The following is a 19638-nucleotide window of genomic DNA, read 5'->3' on the forward strand; positions in this document are numbered from 1 at the left end:
GTTAGTTGGCTGGTTTGGGTTTGCAGCTGGATGAACTGACCTTGTTATTGATGATAGATGGATTCGAATGAATTTGGCTTTGAGGGCTGCTTGAGTGTTTTGGGGGTGACTTTGAAGGCCTGACAGAGCCTGAGATAGGGTGCTAAGGTCCGTTTAAATGTTAGTGGCTCTAAGACAAGAGCATCCTGATGTTGTTTCCATTCCTTTTAGATGAGGGAAACAGGTGTCATATTGCTATAATGGCATTTTCGGGTTTCTTGGTTCATCGCCTCCTGATCTGTTCCATCTTGTGCGAGATGACTTTGAGGTTCTTGTTATGGAGGTCCAGTTGGTAGTTAAGTGATGTTTCTGGACTATCTTGAACATGTCTTGCTCATTACCCAAGGTGCCCTCTATAGGCCAGTTCCTATAATCCACTGGTATTCTGTGTCTGTTGACATTCAACGGTCAACTGATCAGCTTATTCAAGATATTTCAGATGAGACGAGACGAGAAGGAATGATAAAGAGACAAAGAAAAGAAGGGAAGAAGAAGAGAAGCAACAATGAATTGTCTCAGACCTCCTTTCACAACTTCTCAACCTCCAAACAAACAGCATCCACAACTCCCTGAGTGTCAGAACTTCCCCCCAGATCAGGAGTCAGAATCCCCGCGGCACAAACCCGTTCCACACAGCCCATCAACTGGGCAGCAGCATCCTTCTCCCCGATCCAGACGAGCATCTCCGCCGCCGACCAAAAAGTAGCAACCGGATTCGCAACCCCCTTCCCAATAATATCAAAAGCGCTACCATGAACCGGCTCAAAAATCGACGGACTCTTACGCGTAGGATCTAAGTTACTCGAAGGCGCAACACCAATTGACCCCGCCAACGCAGCCGCAAGATCCGACAAGATATCCATGTGCAAGTTCGTCCCGACAACGGTATCAATCGACTGCGGCTTCGCCACCATCCGAACAGTCATTGCATCAACAAGCATCTTATCCCACTTCACATCGGGGAAGTCCCGCGCGACAGACGCAGCAACTTCATCCCACAACACCATCCCATTGCGCATGGAGTTACTCTTCGTGACGACGGTCAGGAGCTTACGTGGCCGTGACCGCGCTGTCTCAAATGCGAATCGCATAATCCGCTCGATGCCCACACGCGTGAATACGGCCACTTCCGTCGCGGCTTCCCATTGCTGTCCTACGTGGGACCGTCCGCCTTGTCCGGCGTACTCGCCTTCGGAGTTCTCGCGTACGAGCATCCAGTCGATGCCGTTGGTTGCTGTGTTGAGGGGGCATTTGGTTCCTGGGAAGGTGCGGACTGGTCGCACGTTTGCGTATAGCTGGAGTGGGCCGCGGAGGGCTAGGAGTAGGCCCCAGAGTGAGATGTGGTCGGGTACATCTGTATATGTTAATATTGCTGTTTACAGGTCTGGTGGTTTGGTATGATTCTGTGCAGTATAGAGGACATACCGGGTGATCCAACGGCACCGAATAGGACGGCATCGTACTGGCGTATACTGTCGAGGTAATCTTCAGATACGTATCGTCCGGTTTGCTTGTAGTACTCGGTTCCCCATGGGATATGCTCAAAGGTGATATCGAATGTACCAAGAGTCTTTGCGAGTTTCTCGATGACCTGGATAGTAGCACTGACTACTTCGAGACCGATGCCATCGCCCGGAATAGAGGCAATGCGGTATGAATTCTTCGAAGCCATATTGAAAGAGGGAAGAGATATGTGCGGAACTAAGTATATGATGAGTATTCCTATAAATCTAATGCAAATAAAATATCCAGACTATTATATACTACATGCGATCAAGAAGGCTGATATTTCACCCTACCATGTACACATTTTGCCCCGGTGGCCGCTGCCGCGACAAGCTCTTTCGGCAGAACTTTCAGGCGATGAGATCTGCCGTTCGCCACTACAGCACATCCCCAACACAATTTTGGTCTTGCGCATAAATAAAATGCCATCGAAATCAAAAGAAAAAAGACCAGCGCGTATAACAATTGCCTGCAATGCGTGCCGCTCAAGAAAGCAAAAATGCAGCGGCCGTAAACCCATTTGCGAACAATGTCTTGACCACAACCGGCCGTGCAACTGGCCCAAACAGCTTCGAAGAGGACCAGAGAAGGGATATGCCGAAGCACTGGAGAACCGACTCCAGCTCACTGAGAACATTCTTTTAAATCTGCTTCCACATGTCTCGGACGAACAGCTTTCGGATGCGATTCCTCGAGAGAACAGCGGCACGTATATGCCATTTCCCAGGCTTGAGAAGAGAGGGATCGAGAATTGGTCGCAATTCCCTCTTGATACTCCTCAGGGTATCCGGAGGTGGCAGGAAGCTTGTACTGAGCCTGAAAGGGTGGATGCAGAAATGCAGGGCTCTAAGAGACGGCGTTTGCAGTCAGTTCAAATGTCCACATCTCGAGAGCTAGATGGAACTTCCAATGGAACATTCAATGGGTCACCGAACTGTCCGGTTTCCGAGACGGCAGATAATACACATGAAGGGAATGCTACGGTGGAGAGAATGAGCTCTTGGCAGGGGGCGCCGTCGTTCGAGTTTCAACGTCAGTTCTTGTGGTGAATCAGAACTACTTCTTAATTTACGTCTGTTGCATATCATTTGAAATACCCATTTTGTCCTATGGATCTGTGCCATAGTGAGCACTAGTCTGTTGGTCTTTGCACAATCCATCAATTCCACGAGGAACAGAGACCTGACGAATAGCTCGTCGTGTATCAGATTACAGTTGTAAAGAATACACAACGCATACATTGCAGAAAAAATGGAAAGCAATAGTTCAGTAAAAAATGAAAGTTCAGTAAAGGAAGGAAAACATATGGCGTATAGGAGTCTATAGAAGTCGATTCGTAGAGCGGGGCCCTATAGTACCCGACTAGCACGTAGTTCACCGTTGGCGACCTAGACGGTATAGAACTCGGCGCGTTTCTTCTAAGAGAGTTCCTTTATCGCTACGTAAACAAGCTCATCGCTTAGCAAGACATTGCGATCCTTAGGTAGCACTAGTTTTCCTTCGGGGTCCCGCTCGTACTTCACACATAAAGGGAAACGGGCGATATCCTATACGGAAAGTCTGCTGCCTGCGGTAACCGGGAGCTAGTCATTCGTCCAGATCGGTCTATCCAGTTCTAGCTCGGTGCGAGCGGCCTCACAAGATTGAGTCATATGGAAATCGTCGAACGTGTCTCCTGGAGGCATAGCGACCACTACTACGCAGTAGTCGGCAAAGACAGGGATGAAGAGAATGCCGTGCGCCCATATAATGACTGGCTCGCCTTCAGAGATATTCCACAATAGCGCCAGTCTCAAAGGACTTGAGAAGCATTTGCCGAGGAAGACACTCTTTTTCGAATGTGTGTCGAGCAGCTCCAATGCTGAGCTGAGGTGAGAGTGAGTGATCAGGGAATGGTCAGAATGAACAGCCACCACAATATATTTACTGCCAGATAGATGGCCTTTTATAGATGCCTTTCTGTGTCTCTTTTTGGGTGGCTTGAAGTTCGTGCATCCTCCAACACCCAGGGACCAGGACGCGGGCAGCGCGGGCAGGATCTTTGAGATTCCTTGTGATCATTCAGTAGCAGACAGCTCTATAAGTAAGGGTATTAGTAACTAATAGTAGCCAAAGTACCTAGTATCTAGTAAGGAAGTATACCTTCAATAGCCTCAACCTGAGGGCTTTCTAGTAGGCGCTAGCGGCGGATAGTGGTAGAGTCCAAACTAGCATATCTTGTTCGAGGTAGCTCATATAGTAGCCGCCTCTAGCACAGGGGACGCAGAGTTGTCGCTGTCGAAGGAACAAGAGAATCCATCCATATTCTGGTGATTTCTGATGTCGTATGGCCCGTATCTTTCGGATACGCAAGAAATCTGCGGGGTCAAGCCTGAAAGATTGATTCGGATCTTCAGATGCCACAGGTATTACCCAGTGCATACAACCTTCTGTAACAAAAAGAAGAGTCGGCCCTCTGCATAAGCCCATGTACTCTGGAGAAGAGAAAATCTTCCTGCAGTAGAACGTACAAGATGCTGCTAAGGTTGCGGAGACGCTCCGTAACAGGTGCTTCCCGATCTTGCGACCGAATTCCCCTGCCAAGGCAGCCGATATGAAAGATCGCGGTCTCAAGGACCGGGAGGAGGCCTTTGTGAGATCAATAGGTGGTGGATGAACAGATTGTGACATCGAGGCCTTTTTGTTTTTGGTCAACATCAACCTCTCGGCTCCCACGTACAATATTCGCTATATAGGAAGATAGTATTGGCTGTGTATGGTATTGCACTTGTATATTAGTGCCATGGACTCATAAGTTGAAGATCTTATGGACTTACGGCCATTTCCGCAACATAGGGTTGAGCATAGCCGTCGGGAAGTGCAGTTGGAGACAGTCCCGAGAGAGAGTGGATGACCGTCCCTACTAGTACCGTAATGTGTGATGTTTGATCCTGTCGAGGAGCTGGATGACCAACGGGCTGGCCACGTGGCGGACACCCTGGGCGCGTATAGCGTATACCAGCAATGGAGCCCTCCACAACCGATGAAACTACTGACGAGGGTCGTGTAGAAGGACCCTGCGTCGAACATAAGCTTAAGCGAAGAGGGGAATCTGCCACTGCCTGCGCTTGGATTATCATGTGCGCCAAAGTGTTCGCAATATGATAGGCGGCAGGGTTGACCCGCGCAGCGATGGGCCCGGTGACGTCGATCTGGCTGGGTGCTCTTGTAGCTGACTGGCTGGGCACTGTAGAAACCTGGGGCGCCTGGAGGAGGGTGGCCCTGTCATCAGCCGGACAGCTCGACTCCACATCTGCATATCCGAGTCCGTCGATTGAGGGCGGTCAATCTATGTATCGCTCGCCGTGTGCTGGTGCGGGTGCGATTCCATCACTCGGCGTTCATGAGGTACAGGTTACTGATGGAAAGTGAGGGTTGAAAGTATCGAGAGCTGAATCTGGGAAATAAGGACCGAGCTATGATATGGGTACATTGATAGGAAGTGAGGATTCAATGGTAGAAGCTGGGAGCTGAACCCGGGAACTGAAGAGTAAGATATGGTGCTAGAGATGCTGACAAGACGTGACTGATAAATGATGAAAGTCAGCCTCTACAAAGAAAGAAAGAAAGAAAGAAAGAAAGAGGAAAAGGAAAAAAAAAATGGATGAAAGAGGAAAAGAAGGAGGATCATCGCCCTCCTCCCCCACGATAAGCAAAGTCAGCGGCGGGGGTCGACCGAGAAGCATTTCAGGTTTTTGAGTTGGGGGGGCTCATGGAGCCCCTTTGACCCCTCGCAGGTGCCGTTTGCCGTTTTCGCCGTAAGGCCACGGCCACCTGGGGGGGATATTATGTTACCTTTACTCTTTTACATATACCATCCCTTCTTAATCTATATGCCACCTTGATCTCATTTGAATGTGAACACAGCTATGACTAGTTACAGTATTACTGGATAAAATTCACTCTCAAGTAAATTATTATAGAGCTTTGGAAGAACTCGTGGATACATGAAGGGATCACCAGTCTGGGCACCAGTCTTGTAGGCAATCACAACCTGCTCAACTGCAGACTCCACAGTGAGCATTGCAGGTGCTGGCTACATCTTAAGGTGAGCAGCTACCTCATTTCGGGTTCTGACACTGTCATCCCAGCTGTAGTGAGACAAATATTTGCCGGGTGAATGAGTGCATTGAGAGTAGTGCACTAAGAACAGGACCAGGCTTGTTGGGTTATGACGAGTACCACTGTATTATCTGTTGGCAAAGTAACGGGCTTGGGTGTTGTTCGAAAGCCTGAGCCAGTATAGCTGGTCTGAAAGATCCATAGTTCACCCTAATTCCGCTCCCTGAATTCACCACCGAACCATATAGGATTCAGAAGGCCAGTGGTCCCACAACAGTTACAAGTGTACACCTGTCGTGCTATGCGGCGCACCACCTAAAAGACAAAGCAATAGGAAGAGCTCTCCTTACAGCTTCTACATACTTAGGAAGCTAGACAATTGGAGGAGTTCCCTTGTGATGTGATGTGACATGATGAGTAGAAATAGAGATGTCGTCGACAGGGAATTATGTTGGCGTATGGACTTGGCATCATTTTGGGAGATTGTCTGTTATGTCGTCAGTTAATTTACCCACTTTCTTTGCTCGAAGTGCTGACCTTCAGATTTCCAAGCCCTTGATTTCAAAAAGGCAGTGGTTGCTTTTCGATTTGTCCAACGCCACACACCCCCATTACGTCCATTCGATAAGGTCCTATGAGTAGGAACAATAACGGTTGCATTTTAGGCTAGAGGTCTATTGACACTCCTTGCAAGATGCACTATCTGACTAGATATGAGTTAGCTAGGTTCCTCACGGCAGAGATGATGTCGCCCACATTCCAATTTATGGGTTAGCGAACACAGCATATTGGAGACCAATATGTGCAAGTTCTCCTCTTGAGTTTGGAGTCTCAGCTCTGGCATCAAGTATACGGTAATAAAAAAATGTAACTTACAGATTTTTCCTTTCTCTCAGACATAGCAAAAAGGTCGAAGCGAGATTCTCTCTATTGATGACACGTGTGTTGTGTGTTCAGAGCATTCCACAGCCAACATTTTAGTGGATGTAAGAAGAAAGGGAGGAAGATAAGAACTTGTCCTCCTTCGATGAGACGGTAAAGGGAGAGTAGAGGAATAGGATGAAGGAGACGCGTAGAAATTGTGTTGTGGACGACGTAGTGACATATCCACGGGTGGTGACATGTGTGACCTGAGACACTGCAAACAAACAAAATGAAGGTAACGGAAATTGGAGAAAGTACTCTGATGTCTACGGAAGGTGCTCTGCATCTAATGTCTATCCTCTTTCCCACCAAAAACAATCTTTTCGCTAGTAACCAAACTCTTCTGCGAAGCTGAATCAATAACAACAACCTTCACTGAGCTTGAAAGGGACACTGGCGGAGACGTTTTATCTAAACAGCAAGCAATAAATCTTGGAACTCAGTACCTTCTGTGACGAACGCGTCTCTAAAACCGTCATAGTAATGCTTAGGAAGATCATGCTTGGCTCCCTGACCATCATAGATCTCAAGGTGATTCTTCTGGCCTTGCATATTGACTCTGAGTGAGCCCTTCTCACAGATTATCTCGGTAGTATCTTCATGTCCAGCAGCCATCATGCGAGAGCAGAAAAGGGTAAAAACATGGTAGGGTCTTTGCAGTGTAGCCAATGTATGATATTACCATGGACCAGCCGTGTGCAATTTATAGCAGAATTTATATTCAATAAAATCTACTTTCTGTGATAGGACTACGTGTTAATGACATTCAAAACGTGGGGTATACATCGATGTCCAAGTCCCCACCGGGTTATGATTTCCGTAGGGTTTGTCTATTCCCAATCAGGTTAGATCCAACACCGGTAATACCAGCGATTGGTGCAGCCCCCGAACAACCCTTTTGGAGAATGGACGAGTCCTTCGTCAGGCCGTCTATCATGCTACTGATGTCATTAATCCTTACATATACGAGTCTTCTCCGATTGAAGCCCCAGAAATACAGATACGCTGATCGTTGATTGGGTAGTATTTTTAGAAGTCCTCTTGGTAGTCTTTCTAGTAGTCTTTTATCGATAGTGGTCCCCTTTTAGTAGAACCAATGAAATGGCAGTGAAAAGCTATAGTTCGGATTAAACATTTCCCCTTGAATAATACCCCGCTCTGCACTTAGATCTTTTAAGCTATCCTTGACGCTACCCTCATTTTGCTAACGGGCTAGGATATTGCAAGCACGGCATAGTCTCATGGCAGCCAGAAGAACGGGGAAATCATGACAAAGGACAGTGTTCCCCCAAAGAGGAGGCATCATGCCTCCATGGCATGCGTATCATGTCGAGAGAGTAAAGTCAAGGTGACTATCATCTAACCTAGTGGGGAAAAACAAGCTAATATTAGCAGTGTGACGGTGGTAAGCCCAAATGTTCCAGCTGCATGAACAAATACCGCGAGTGTCGATACCAGGCAGTAGACAAGAGAAAGTAAGTGACCTATCAAGGCCATTCCATGAAGAGAGATAATAGCGCTGATTATGTGAAGACTCCCCCTCCGCGTTGCCATAGAGCTTCTATCAAGCAGAGTAGAACAGCTCTGCCTCTTCATTCGTGAAAGTGGATTGGAGGCCCCGCCTATGCCGCAAGAAAAGGACTCTGCTTTGACCAAAGTCCTTGATCTTCTTGGCTTGACTGGTGTGCATCCCGCCGAAGGAAATGATCAAACTAACAGCAAGTCCTCCGATCACAGTCCTCAACCAGCGAGCGATGATTTGCCACCAAATTCTGTGCCATCCGTCGCTGCCGGTATAATGAATAGTTCAAATACCACTTGGGGTCAGACATCGACATCCCCGGCCAACGCGTCGCAAAACTCTCAATCAAGTGCCACAGTGCTTTCAGATCCTCATGCCATATCGACACTGCCCGTTATGGATACTGGATATCTGGATATCCCCATTACAGAGCAGTATCCACCAACGGATGACCACTCGGATAATTCATTGACGAACTGTGATTGGACCTTGGATTTTGGGACGTGTATTACCCCACCATCCCCAGAAATTCAAGACATTGGCATAGAACCGCCACAGCTGCCACAGCTGCCAGGGGAGCCATTGGAGCCATTCGAGGGGCCACCTGAGCCCTTTGAGCCCTCGGTCCTTCAAGTTCCACCCAGCCTCGACAACGACACCAGGAGCACGGAAGAAATCGAAGATCTTATCGACGAGCTTTCGGATCGGATGGGCACATTGCGCTTTGGTCCTGGGGGGAAAGCTCGCTTCTATGGCCCGACATCGACCTTCAACCTCGCCGATGTGCCAGTATCTGTTAAAACTCAGACACGTCGTACCGTCGATGATCTCGATGACGCAGACTATGACAGCCAAGTTCCATTATCTCTCGAGGAGCATCTTCTTAATCTCTATTTTGCCTGGCAAGATCCATCATTCCACGTTGTGGACCGAGAATTGTTCGAAAAAGGAAAGGCAGCCTGGAACGGGAAAGAAGAGACTCCATTCTATTCCGAGGCACTTTGCTATGCAATGTGAGTTTGTTTCAATATAGCGGGATTGGATATACGAAATAACGTTCTCAAACAGGTGCTCTCTTGGCGCTGCTTTCGAAACCCGTTATCATCCATCATTTGTGACATTCCCGAAATCTCTCGGTGAATTTTTCGGGGACCGTGCAAAGGAACTTCTTGAGATTGAATTAGACTCTCCATGCGTAGCAACAGTTCAAGCACTGGTTATCTTAAGCAGCCATGAAATCGGTGTGGGCTCAGATACACGTGGATGGCTTTACAGTGGTAAGTCCCGTCGCAAATTCCGGGCTTTCTTTACTTACAATTCCAGGGATGGCCCTTCGACTTGCTTTTGATCTTGCCTTACATATTGACCTCTCTCCCTATGTTGCTCGTGGGTCTGTTACCGCTGCCGACGCCGAGCTACGTCGAACCGTCTTTTGGGCTGCGTATATGGTGGATCAGTGAGTTCCCATATCGTTTTCATATGCGTTTAGGATATCTCTGATCCGTTAAAACCCCAGTCTTGTCGGCTTCTATCTTGGTAGGCCCTTTTACACCAACATGGAGGATGTTACAGTCAAAAAGCCCAACAATGACATCGACTATCGACAACCTTGCAAATGGACACCCTACGCGTCCCCCATTCCATTTGACAATAATTCGGGATTATTTGACTGCGTGGGGGCCGTCAGTCAACAGGAAGTCTCACTATGTGAGCTTATGGCACCTTGCGGCTACTTTCTGTAAGTTCCCGTCCTCGTTTGTTGTTGTCTCCAGCCTCAGTTGGCCCTCGTCACTCGCTTCGGCTAACCTTCGCCCCGAAAAAGTTATGGAACATCAGCTATCCCAAGAGCCTTGCTCCAACAACTAAATGAGAAGAATGTTGCCCAACTTCTCAGTTGGAAAGCTCAGTTGCCCTCATTTCTGCAAATCAATCTCAACGATCATACTTCTCCTTATCTTCCACATGTGTTGCTACTTCAGTGAGTTTCTACCTTATTTTGAGAGTCTCAATTTCACTAACACATCCCAAAGCATGCAATATTACCAGAATCTCATATACACCCATCGACCCTGGATGTCAAAAGGCTACCTGCAACCACAACCCCCGAAGGGTCCCGGATCCACCCATGCCCGAGAAATGTGCATCAATTCCGCCATCTCCATTGCAAAAATCCTTGTATTGTACGAGACCAGGTATACACTACGTCGCATAAACATCAAAGCAGTCTCAATTACCTCATCCGCGGTGCTCCTACTTCTCTTCGCCGCCGTTTCCCAGTACCAAACCTCAGAAGAAGAGAACATCATCGCTCATCTGAGTACCTGCTTCAGAGCCCTCGATGAGTTCTCTCTATCCTGGCAGAGTGCAAATCGCGCCAAAGACCTCCTGGTAAGGCTACAGCACAAATGGGAGCTTCGAACCCGTGCTACTAAACCGGACCGGGGACCGGATGGGACTGGTTACCCCCCGAGAAAACGATCACGAACACTTAATAGATCTGACGCCATAATCCCAAGTTATGGAAGGCTCCCAAGCGCACAGCCTGAGACACGCGATTTCCAATTGGAGTCTGGGTTGGGCTGGATGCTCATGCTCAGCGGTCAACTTCCGTCGGATGGAGATGAAGATCTCTATTCCTTTGTGGCAAATACAAGTATACCAGAATTCAATTCCGATGATTGACAGACATGTCTGCAATTTTCCAATTTACTTTGTTTCAGATAAGTAGTGAAAAGGGAAAAAGCTTCACTGTGTCATTGATAAAAGGTAAAACGTCTTCGGGGGCCGACTTCGGGCCTATTTCGGGGCTCGTCTCGGCGCTTCCAAGGTTGGCACGGCGCGGCGCGGAATAGGGGTGCAGGGAGCTCGGGATGACCTTGCGTTAGAATGGGATGTGACAGGAGTATTTATTTTTGTTAAGTGTTTAACATATAAATCGGGGATATCCGAGGTGTCAAGGTAGGAGCGCGAGTCCGGTTTCAGACAGAGGGGTTCGAGAGTTACACATGTAGTTAACTACATACAACATAACTAGTAAACTATGGAGTAGTAGACTAACTAACCAACCAGCTAGCATAGAACCCTATCTAAATGAATGTCGAGTCAGGAGCAGCCTGCGAGCAGTTCCATCTTGTGTCATATCCGGACAGAGATCGACACCCAGGTCGTATAACGAACGTATTGTCAGTTCTTGCAGCCTTGGGCTGAGCGCTGGAACAACTTGAATACCAAGTTAGCCATTTCCGATGACCATGATCTCCTTGTCAGTCAGTCGTACGTCGTATCCCAAACAGCCGTGTGAACAAGCTTGCCAGCGAACTGATCCAAACCTATGATGTTTTGGTATTTTGGTATTTTCCACCAATTGAAATACTTGATAAGAACGTTCGTTTTATCGTGGATAACCTTGTCATTCTTTTGAGCTTGTGTGCCAATCTGCCTCGCTTCTGGTTCCAAATGGACGTGATGATCTTGGTATTAGACATAATCGGGATCTTCCAATCCGTACTTGTCTACACAGTGAACAATGTATTTCTCAGTCGCAGCATCACCAGCATAACATTTGACCAGTTCGAATTGGGCTCGAATGGAAAGACATAGCGGTGGGCAGGAACATCGCGTCCGAAACCACGATAGATGTTCTCGAGCCATGAGCCTTCAACTTCGGAATTATTTTCCTAGATGCTAAAACGCAAAATCAAACGGGCGATCATGTTTCAGCTTATGGGCGAGCTGCCCCTACTATGCAGATGACTCGGAACCTACGCCTTTTGAATCCATATTGACCGGGGTCTATATTGATAATCCCATTGTAAAGGAATTCGTTGGACGGTATGGTGTGTTTCTCTACAGTGGATGTTTTACTTTTTACCCCCTGTCTGTTTCTTTTTCCGCTCTCCACTGTAGGAAGACGAAAGGCTTCGGGTCTAACGAATTACTCCGAACTCAGGCTCAGGGGTTGTCTCCATAGCTTTAGCAACGAGACACGAGCAGTAGCGTTGACGGGGCACATGAATTAGACCCAAATCCTTCGCAGGCAGGATTAAAGCCCACGTCATAGGCTGATATCATTTGATGGGTTTCATCGAGGACGGGAAGTGGAGATCTAGATAATATTCACGTGTGGTATGGGGGCCATTTCTTAGCCTTGCATTTTAAAGTGAAGAGATTTACAGTACAAAAGTCTAAAAATCTTTGTCTAGGATTAGATTTAAGTATACCTCAATCCAGTATTACCTTATTTGCATCGGATGTGAGCTTCTTTCCAATTCTCTGTATGTCGCTCAGCCCTCTCGGGGAGGCTCCAGTCGGGACGGATCTATCCGCCGATCATGGCTCATTGGAAAAGGGCCCTGTAATCGCAACCTACATCCTTGCAGTGCTAGCTGTCGGGCTTCGGTTCTATACGAGATTGCGAGTGCAAGGTCAGCGAATAGCTGCAGATGATTGGATGATCGTGGGTGCCTTGGTATGTTGTCAAAAAAGGAAAAAGGAAAAAGGAACCTTCAACGATGACTTTTTGTATCTGACAGCTATATACAGCTGGCCGTAACCTCCTGTTTCGCTCTGATTCTGGTTGGTATGTATACATCCTCAGGCGGCGAAAAGGGATCTCAATTCTGACTTGTAATGCTATTGACAGTTAGTGGGCATCATGGTCTCGGGAGGCATATATGGAGTGTCCCTCCCGCTGAAGCCGTGGAATTGATGCGCGTTCTCTTCGCCTTCGTCGTGCTCTATGTGCTCACCATTCCACTCATCAAATTATCTGTTCTTCTCTTCTACCGCCGTATCTTCGGCATGACATATCCAATCTGGTTCTGTGTGTTTCTGACAATTGGATATTTTCTCTCTGGCACGATCGCCTTTCTGGCTTGCTGCAGACCAGTTTCGTACTTCTGGACGCAATTTGCAGAACGCAGTGGAGGAAAATGCGTCTTCAACCTCTATCCATTCTATGTCAGCCATGCTGCGATAAACGTGGCCACGGATGGGATCATCCTGTTGGTTCCAATCCCCATTGTGTGGAAGCTGCAAATGCGGTGGACACAGAAACTCATGCTATCCGGCATCTTTTTGGTTGGAGGATTGTGCGTTACCCCCAAGCTAAGTGCATTTAGCTTAAGCTCATATATCACAGTGTCTTGATTGCAAGTCTCATCCGGGTTTATTACATCACCTTCCTCCGAGCCTCCGACGATTACACTTGGATCATGGGCAAGTTCTTCGTCTGGTCCAGCGTCGAGCCCTGCATCGGCATCTTATGCGCCTGCCTTCCAACATTGCATCCGCTGCTCCGTCTCGTTGTTGCTCGCGTGTTTGGCACTAGTACAGGGAGGTATGCTGATGCTTCGAAGAAAAAACTGGAGGTAGCGAATAAAAGAACATTTATTCGCAAACCAAGGCCACTTGACTGGGACGAGACTTTGTTAACTACACGTGACGTACAGGTCGAGATGAGCGGAGTCAGGAGGGACCATGGGGAGGATGGGCAGATTACGGTGGACATGGAGTTTCGAATAGTCGAAGAGAGTAATCGATTCAAGTGAAGTGATCCTACCGGGTAATCCTTTTGCCCCAAGGCACAAATTATATATGTGCCTGCTTTTTAAGGCATAAAACTTCCCAATTGAGTTAGCCACAGTGGAGTCAACCCCGGACTTGCTGACTAATATATTTCCCCTCAGCCCTCCTTCTCCGGAGCAAGTTTTGAGAGCTACATGTATCGTAATCATCCATCCGTGATGGTATTAAAAAAATGCTCTATCTGTTCGCGGGTGTTCAAAAAAACTGAACATTACAAGAGACATGAGCGGTCGCGTCAGTCACTTCGAACCCTTGCAAGAGAACCAACCTAACATGCAAAGCAGACACCAAGGAACGCCCATATGAATGCAATGTCTGCCACAAGCGTTTCTCTCGAAGGTAAATTCTGTTGAGCGCACATGCTAATCATGACAATATTCAAAATCCTATGTTCAAATCCCTAAATTAATGAGCCATACAGCGATGTCTTGAGCCGACATGCCAAGGGCCATAATCAAGCCAATGCAACAGCTGGTCCATCGGAAGCGCCAAATCGACAGTCAGCAGTAATTGCGGTTGCATCATCAATCATCCCCGAAGCAGGAAATGGCGCTACCAGCGCAGAATCCCAGATCCCAGTATCTACTATTTCGCAAGATGCGCCTCTTGCATTGACCGGGCTCCCATCGTCACTGGAATACCTAGCCGACATTTCAGCCCACCATGGCCGCACCGAGACAGACCTCGGCGTCATGATGTTTGACGACCAGCAACATGACTTCGGATGGAATGCGGCGACGCCGGCAGATCATATGTCACACCAAGCTGGCGTGGCCTTCGACCCTGGGCCAAAAGATATGCTAAAAATGTGGCTTGAACCTTGCACAGATTCGGCATCGAATGACTCGCTAGATTTGATGGGCGATAGCAATTTCCCTCTGATGGGTGATAATTCGATGATTACTCCAGACCAGCAGAATCGACGTTCAGTCGATAGCAGTGATAAGATTCCAAATGAACGCTTCACTAGAGTCCAGCAGTGCTGGCTAGCACCACCGAACACTGGGCGTCTTATCAACAGTCTATGGCGGGATATTGCCATGTCGCCAGTTGATAATATCTTCTCCGTTCAGTCATTGCACCTTCACAACGAGCCAAGTATCATTCAAGGCTCGCGGTGTGGATTTGACGAGGATTGCAAACAGCGACTGCAGGCAGCTTTTGGACAAATGACCGTTTCTGCATATATGGAATCCCCATCAAATAGGAATATTCCTCCAGCCACGCCTACCTCGACCTTGAATCATTCTGATTTCCCTCCCGCTGAGATTTTTGATATGGCACTAGATTTATTTTTCCGCCTGTTTAATCCCCTTTTGCCGTTTGTCCACCTGCCGACCTTTTCGGCAAAGAAGACTCGCCCATCTCTCCTATATGTTATGACACTGGTTGGCATGACATTGCTTGGCACTAAAGGAACAACTGCGTTTGTGTCCAGAAATTTCTCAGTAGGTCAAATATTATTATACTCGTCATATATGCAGGTAGCCTGCTGACAGTCATTAGAGCGCTTTGAACAAGGTAACAGCTGAATTTTCTCGATGCTCAATGGGACTTGAGAGCGTTTCCGGCACTGTGACATCATTTGCGACGGTTCTGCTTTTGATAAACCTGGCTGGTTTGACCGGGGTATGAACCCCTCAAGCCCAAATTTGTTGCTGAGGTACTAACCGATGTCATTCTACAGGAAAAGACGCATCTGGAACAGTGCCAACCTCTTTATATCAACGTCATGTCTGTAAGTTTGAAGAAAACTTTAATATTTTCCTCTATCGCTGTGGTGCTAATGGCAACTATTGCAGGTTGCCCAAAGACATGGGTTATTTTCAGCCAACGAGGGGCAGGTCCTTGACATGACTTTGTTTGAAACAGTTCCCGATATTGACATGAGATGGAAGGCCTGGAGCAAGGTCGAATCGACCAAAAGGTATGCCGCGATTCCCGCTCATACGACACATCACTAATAATCTCCCTAAGAATAATCATTGGACTATTGCTCCTGGACTCTTGGTACTCCTCGTTCCTCTCGACAGGTCCAATCGCAGTCCCAGACTCGATCCAACTCATTCTCCCCTGCAGCGAATCTCTTTTCTCCGCTCACTCCTCCATCCAATGGGCACATCTCATCCGCGGCGGCAAGCACATCCTCTCATCAACAATCCTCGCTCCATCCGAAAACATCAACGTCCCCGCTCTTGAAACTTCCGCAGATGACTTCTGCATACAAGCAGTACTAGCAATAGTTCAACTCCGCCAGTCAGAATCCTACCACCGCCTCCTCTCCAATAGAGCCAACTACCCTTTTGCTCCATGCCACACCTACGCCATGGACGGTCGAGCCAGGTGTCTCCCCTCCCTCCAATCCCAGATCATCACAAATTATTACGAAACCCTCCACCGCTTAAACCCCAACGCTCTCGTTACGTGGCACAGCATGTGCATGACTCTCACGGCCGATATCCAGATATTTGACCTTGCAGCTGGCCGTGCAGGCCCGTCTCCTGCGCGCAATGCCCTCGACAATATCCGCGAGTGGTCACAGACACCTGCCGCCAGACGCGCGTGCCTGCACGCTGCGCATATCTACAAAGTCATGGCAAATCGCAAAACTTCGGACCACCCCACCTTTCAATCTATGTTTTCGCTCTTTTCGGCCGGATTAGTGCTCGGTCTGTATACCTTCATGGTCTCGGACTCCGCGAGTTCGCCGTCTAGTGTAGGGTCTGTGGAGCTGATGGATGATGTTGACTGGAGATCAGTGGGGACGGAGGGGTTCACGAGTTTCATGGAGCCTAGAGGAAGTCAGACTTTCGCGCCGACGGATGATCCAGCTGTTAACTTCATTCGCAATGGGGCTACTATTTACTTGCGAGGACTGCCGTTCCACGGTGGATATCAGTCTGCGCGTCGAATCCTGCTTGATTACGCCTCTCTTCTAAAGGACTCTGGGAAATGGAGTGTCAAGAAGTTCTCTTATATTTTGTACATAATGAGTGATGTTCTTATGGATGTGGAGTGATAATAGGATAACTAAGCTGCTAGCAATATGTTCTGTCAGAATCTAATTCCACAATCGATCGGTCCAAATAAAAACCAGCTACCCAGGCTTAGAGCTACATACTAGGCCCCATTCACCTTACTTTGAGACCACCATGGAGAATCACCCAGAATGCGCTTAGTATCAAGTGTCTCGTTACCGGCCATGATCTCCTCCCAATGCCAATCAGCAATCTCAGCTGCACGCCACAGAATATGAACGTGTACGAGCTCTGCGTCTCCCACGACGGGCAAAGAGAGGCAGCATGGCTGACTGTGATGCTGGGGCGTAGGTGTAATAGTGGCTACTCCGGATCGGCACTGTTCGGCCATAAGACGCATCATACGCTCGCCGCTGGTGGGCCTAGTTCGTCCGCCAAATTTGCTGAAGTCTACTGTCACCCAGTGGACATATTCCTTCGTGTCGATCTCGGGGATGTTCGAGCCATCGGGGCGAGAGAACATACCTGGTTGGGGCATCTTGGTTTAGATGGGGAATGTGGATTTAGATGGTTGAGTTGATATGAGTCTCAGGTAATTGTGATGGCTGGCTTGTGATGGGCTCACTATGGGATGGTGAGGTTAGTCGATGGGATGCATGGCCATTTAAATAATACCTCCAGTCGAGTCTTTGTCGGAGACAATTTCCTTCACTTTCTTTCATGTCTATATCCGAGCCTCTGGGATTTTCCCTTTGCCTCTTTGTCCATATTTAGCCAGAGAATGGGGTATGAACTCTGCCCTGCTTTTCTCTCTCACACTATTTATAGATGTCAAATGATGAAAGGCGATCATATAGGCTTTTATACTTTTATAGTTCCGGGGGTCGTATACTTTTGAGTTCAGTCTATGTTCTTCAGGGCTTAGCGTGATCCGGCCTCGGGATCGCGTCATTCCTCCCGAGGTCATCCCCGAGGTCGCGGGGTTCCAAGGTTCCTTCCGAATTCTACGGATACCATTCCTTCCTCACAGATTGCTGGTCAACTGTGCCTTCCCGATATGTCCGCACGTGCTCTGCTTAAGCAGCATTTTAAGCTTAAAAATAAGCTCCCCACTCGCTGCTTTTCCAGCAGCCGATCCACCAACGCGGACTTCACCCATGCTGTAAATTACACCTGAGATCCAAGACGACCTAATACTAATCTGGCTGAAAGGTAATTGGCGCAGGCGTCGTCGGCCTGGCGACTGCGCGGCAACTTGCAGCTCGCGAAGGCACGTCAACCATTCTACTAGAGCGGCACGATGCACCAGGGACTGAGACAAGCAGCCGCAACTCCGAGGTATGCATGCTATGCCATAAGCCCGCTTGGATGTTTGACAACAGACCAACAAACCCAAACTAACTAACAACAACCCTCACCAACCAGGTAATCCACGCAGGCCTCTATTACCCAGCAACCTCCCTCAAAACCCAACTCTGCATCCGCGGCCGCAACCTCCTCTACGACCTCTGCGCGAAAAACAACATTCCCCACCGCAACACGAAGAAATGGATCGTGGCGCAAAATCCCACACAGTGGGAAGCCTGTCTGAAAGTGCACGCACACGCACAAGGACTAGGCGACGCGCCGACACGGCTAGTGGGCCGCGAGGAAGCGCAGCGGCGCGAACCAGACGTCAAGGCGGACGCAGGCATCGTCGAGAGCGAGACATCCGGTATCGTGGACAGCCACTCGCTGATGACTTATCTACAGGGTGGTTTCGAGGAACGCGGAGGCGACATTGCGTTCAAGACGCGCGTGACAGCCGTGGAGGCTATTGACGGCGGCAGCGGCGGGTATAAGATTACTGCTGTCTCGGATGAGGATGGCTCAGTTACCTCCATTACCGCTGAGACGCTGATTAATAGTGCTGGCCATGGCGCGTGCGATATCAGTAACATGCTCCTGCCGCAGGAGCGCCATTTTGTTCCGCATTATGCTAAGGGCACGTACTTCTCGTATGCGGCGTCTAGGCCTAGGACTTCGGTTTTGGTTTATCCGGTGACTTTACCGGGTACTGGTGGGCTGGGTACGCATCTGACGCTTGATATGGGCGGGCGCGTGCGTTTTGGACCGGATGTTGAGTGGGTTGATAGTCCTGATGATTTGGTGCCGAGCGCTGCGCGTTTGGAGCGGGCGTTGCCGGAGATCAAGGCTTATCTGCCTGGGGTCGATGTCGATGCTATTGCGTTGGATTATTGCGGTATTCGCCCTAAATTGGGGAGGGGCGGTGCTGTCAATGAGGGTAAGGGGTTCCAGGACTTTATAATCCGGGAGGAAGAGGGTCTGCCTGGGTTTATCAATTTGTTGGGAATTGAGAGCCCGGGCTTGACGAGTGCTTTGGCCATTGGTGAGATGGTTAATGGCATCTTGTACCGTTAGGTGCCTCTTCCATATTGCACTTTGGCTTATAATTACTAAATTATTTGGATGGTAGTTATATAGAGCAAATACTAAAGGAAAATTTGGATATAGGCCTTTGGAAACCATCCCCTCATGGTTACAAGCATTCTAGAGAGAGCTCGCCCTTGGGGTTTGTAACTTTAGAAACGAGAAGTGAGCATCGAGACTTCAGGACCGATGGTATCGGCTCCAGATATAGGAGACACAAGGCGAGATTTTAGTTCCGTTGCCTATACTACAGTCCCTAAATACACAGAACCCCAATGGGGGAACTTCCCATTGCTAGTTGCCGGCATGCTCTTTGCATCGCTGGCTGGGGAATTGTTGGCTTGGGAGAGTGAGGGCTCTCTGGGGCTTAGTGTATGTCAAATGTGCTGTATTCCTAGCAGAGTAGCATAGCGCTAGAGTAAAAAAAAACTTCCAAGAAGGCAAATGTCAAAGAGAGTCATCAAGACTGGATCAATAAACAAGACACAAACCCTCATATGCAGTCCGCAAAGGGAGGAATAACAGTACCAAGCGCCATGACAGAATAAAAAG

At 48.4% G+C, this 19638-nt stretch overlaps 8 protein-coding genes across 8 annotated transcripts; 5 read left to right on the forward strand and 3 right to left on the reverse strand.

Annotated features, from left to right (window-relative positions):
• Positions 1–566: 566 nt before the first annotated feature.
• On the reverse strand, positions 567–1711 carry N7489_004437 (uncharacterized protein; the record flags this gene model as incomplete). The annotated part of the gene is made up of 2 exons (XM_056710189.1): positions 567–1393; positions 1465–1711. 2 exons carry the CDS (start codon positions 1709–1711, stop codon positions 567–569), a joined length of 1074 nt encoding a protein of 357 aa, XP_056568610.1.
• Positions 1712–1967: 256 nt separating this feature from the next.
• N7489_004438 (Zn(II)2Cys6 transcription factor domain-containing protein) lies at positions 1968–2594 on the forward strand (the record flags this gene model as incomplete). Its single annotated transcript, XM_056710190.1, has 1 exon — positions 1968–2594. One exon carries the CDS (start codon positions 1968–1970, stop codon positions 2592–2594), a length of 627 nt encoding a protein of 208 aa, XP_056568611.1.
• Positions 2595–4548: 1954 nt separating this feature from the next.
• On the forward strand, positions 4549–4956 carry N7489_004439 (uncharacterized protein; the record flags this gene model as incomplete). The annotated part of the gene is given in 2 exon segments (XM_056710191.1): positions 4549–4674; positions 4693–4956. 2 exon segments carry the CDS (start codon positions 4549–4551, stop codon positions 4954–4956), a joined length of 390 nt encoding a protein of 129 aa, XP_056568612.1.
• A 2025-nt stretch (positions 4957–6981) lies between these two features.
• Positions 6982–7185, reverse strand: N7489_004440 (Oxidoreductase N-terminal; the record flags this gene model as incomplete). Its single annotated transcript, XM_056710192.1, has 1 exon — positions 6982–7185. The coding sequence occupies one exon, from the start codon at positions 7183–7185 to the stop codon at positions 6982–6984; it is 204 nt and encodes a 67-aa protein (XP_056568613.1).
• A 777-nt stretch (positions 7186–7962) lies between these two features.
• On the forward strand, positions 7963–10774 carry N7489_004441 (uncharacterized protein; the record flags this gene model as incomplete). Its single annotated transcript, XM_056710193.1, has 7 exons — positions 7963–8045; positions 8104–9105; positions 9161–9369; positions 9416–9548; positions 9609–9830; positions 9915–10070; positions 10123–10774. Coding segments are annotated over 7 exons (2457 nt in total), but the record flags the coding sequence as incomplete, so codon positions are not given.
• Positions 10775–12368: 1594 nt separating this feature from the next.
• On the forward strand, positions 12369–16697 carry N7489_004442 (uncharacterized protein; the record flags this gene model as incomplete). Its single annotated transcript, XM_056710194.1, has 8 exons — positions 12369–12560; positions 12625–12671; positions 12739–13134; positions 14100–15126; positions 15185–15307; positions 15366–15416; positions 15481–15605; positions 15656–16697. 8 exons carry the CDS (start codon positions 12369–12371, stop codon positions 16695–16697), a joined length of 3003 nt encoding a protein of 1000 aa, XP_056568615.1.
• Positions 16698–16798: 101 nt separating this feature from the next.
• N7489_004443 (uncharacterized protein) lies at positions 16799–17194 on the reverse strand (the record flags this gene model as incomplete). Its single annotated transcript, XM_056710195.1, has 1 exon — positions 16799–17194. One exon carries the CDS (start codon positions 17192–17194, stop codon positions 16799–16801), a length of 396 nt encoding a protein of 131 aa, XP_056568616.1.
• Positions 17195–17713: 519 nt separating this feature from the next.
• Positions 17714–19077, forward strand: N7489_004444 (NAD(P)/FAD-dependent oxidoreductase; the record flags this gene model as incomplete). The annotated part of the gene is made up of 3 exons (XM_056710196.1): positions 17714–17818; positions 17869–17994; positions 18082–19077. The coding sequence occupies 3 exons, from the start codon at positions 17714–17716 to the stop codon at positions 19075–19077; spliced, it is 1227 nt and encodes a 408-aa protein (XP_056568617.1).
• Positions 19078–19638: the final 561 nt, after the last annotated feature.

Source organism: Penicillium chrysogenum (assembly GCF_028827035.1).
Source record: "Penicillium chrysogenum strain IBT 35668 chromosome Unknown utg000002l_segment0_segment0, whole genome shotgun sequence".
In the NCBI taxonomy this organism is placed as follows: domain Eukaryota; kingdom Fungi; phylum Ascomycota; class Eurotiomycetes; order Eurotiales; family Aspergillaceae; genus Penicillium; species Penicillium chrysogenum.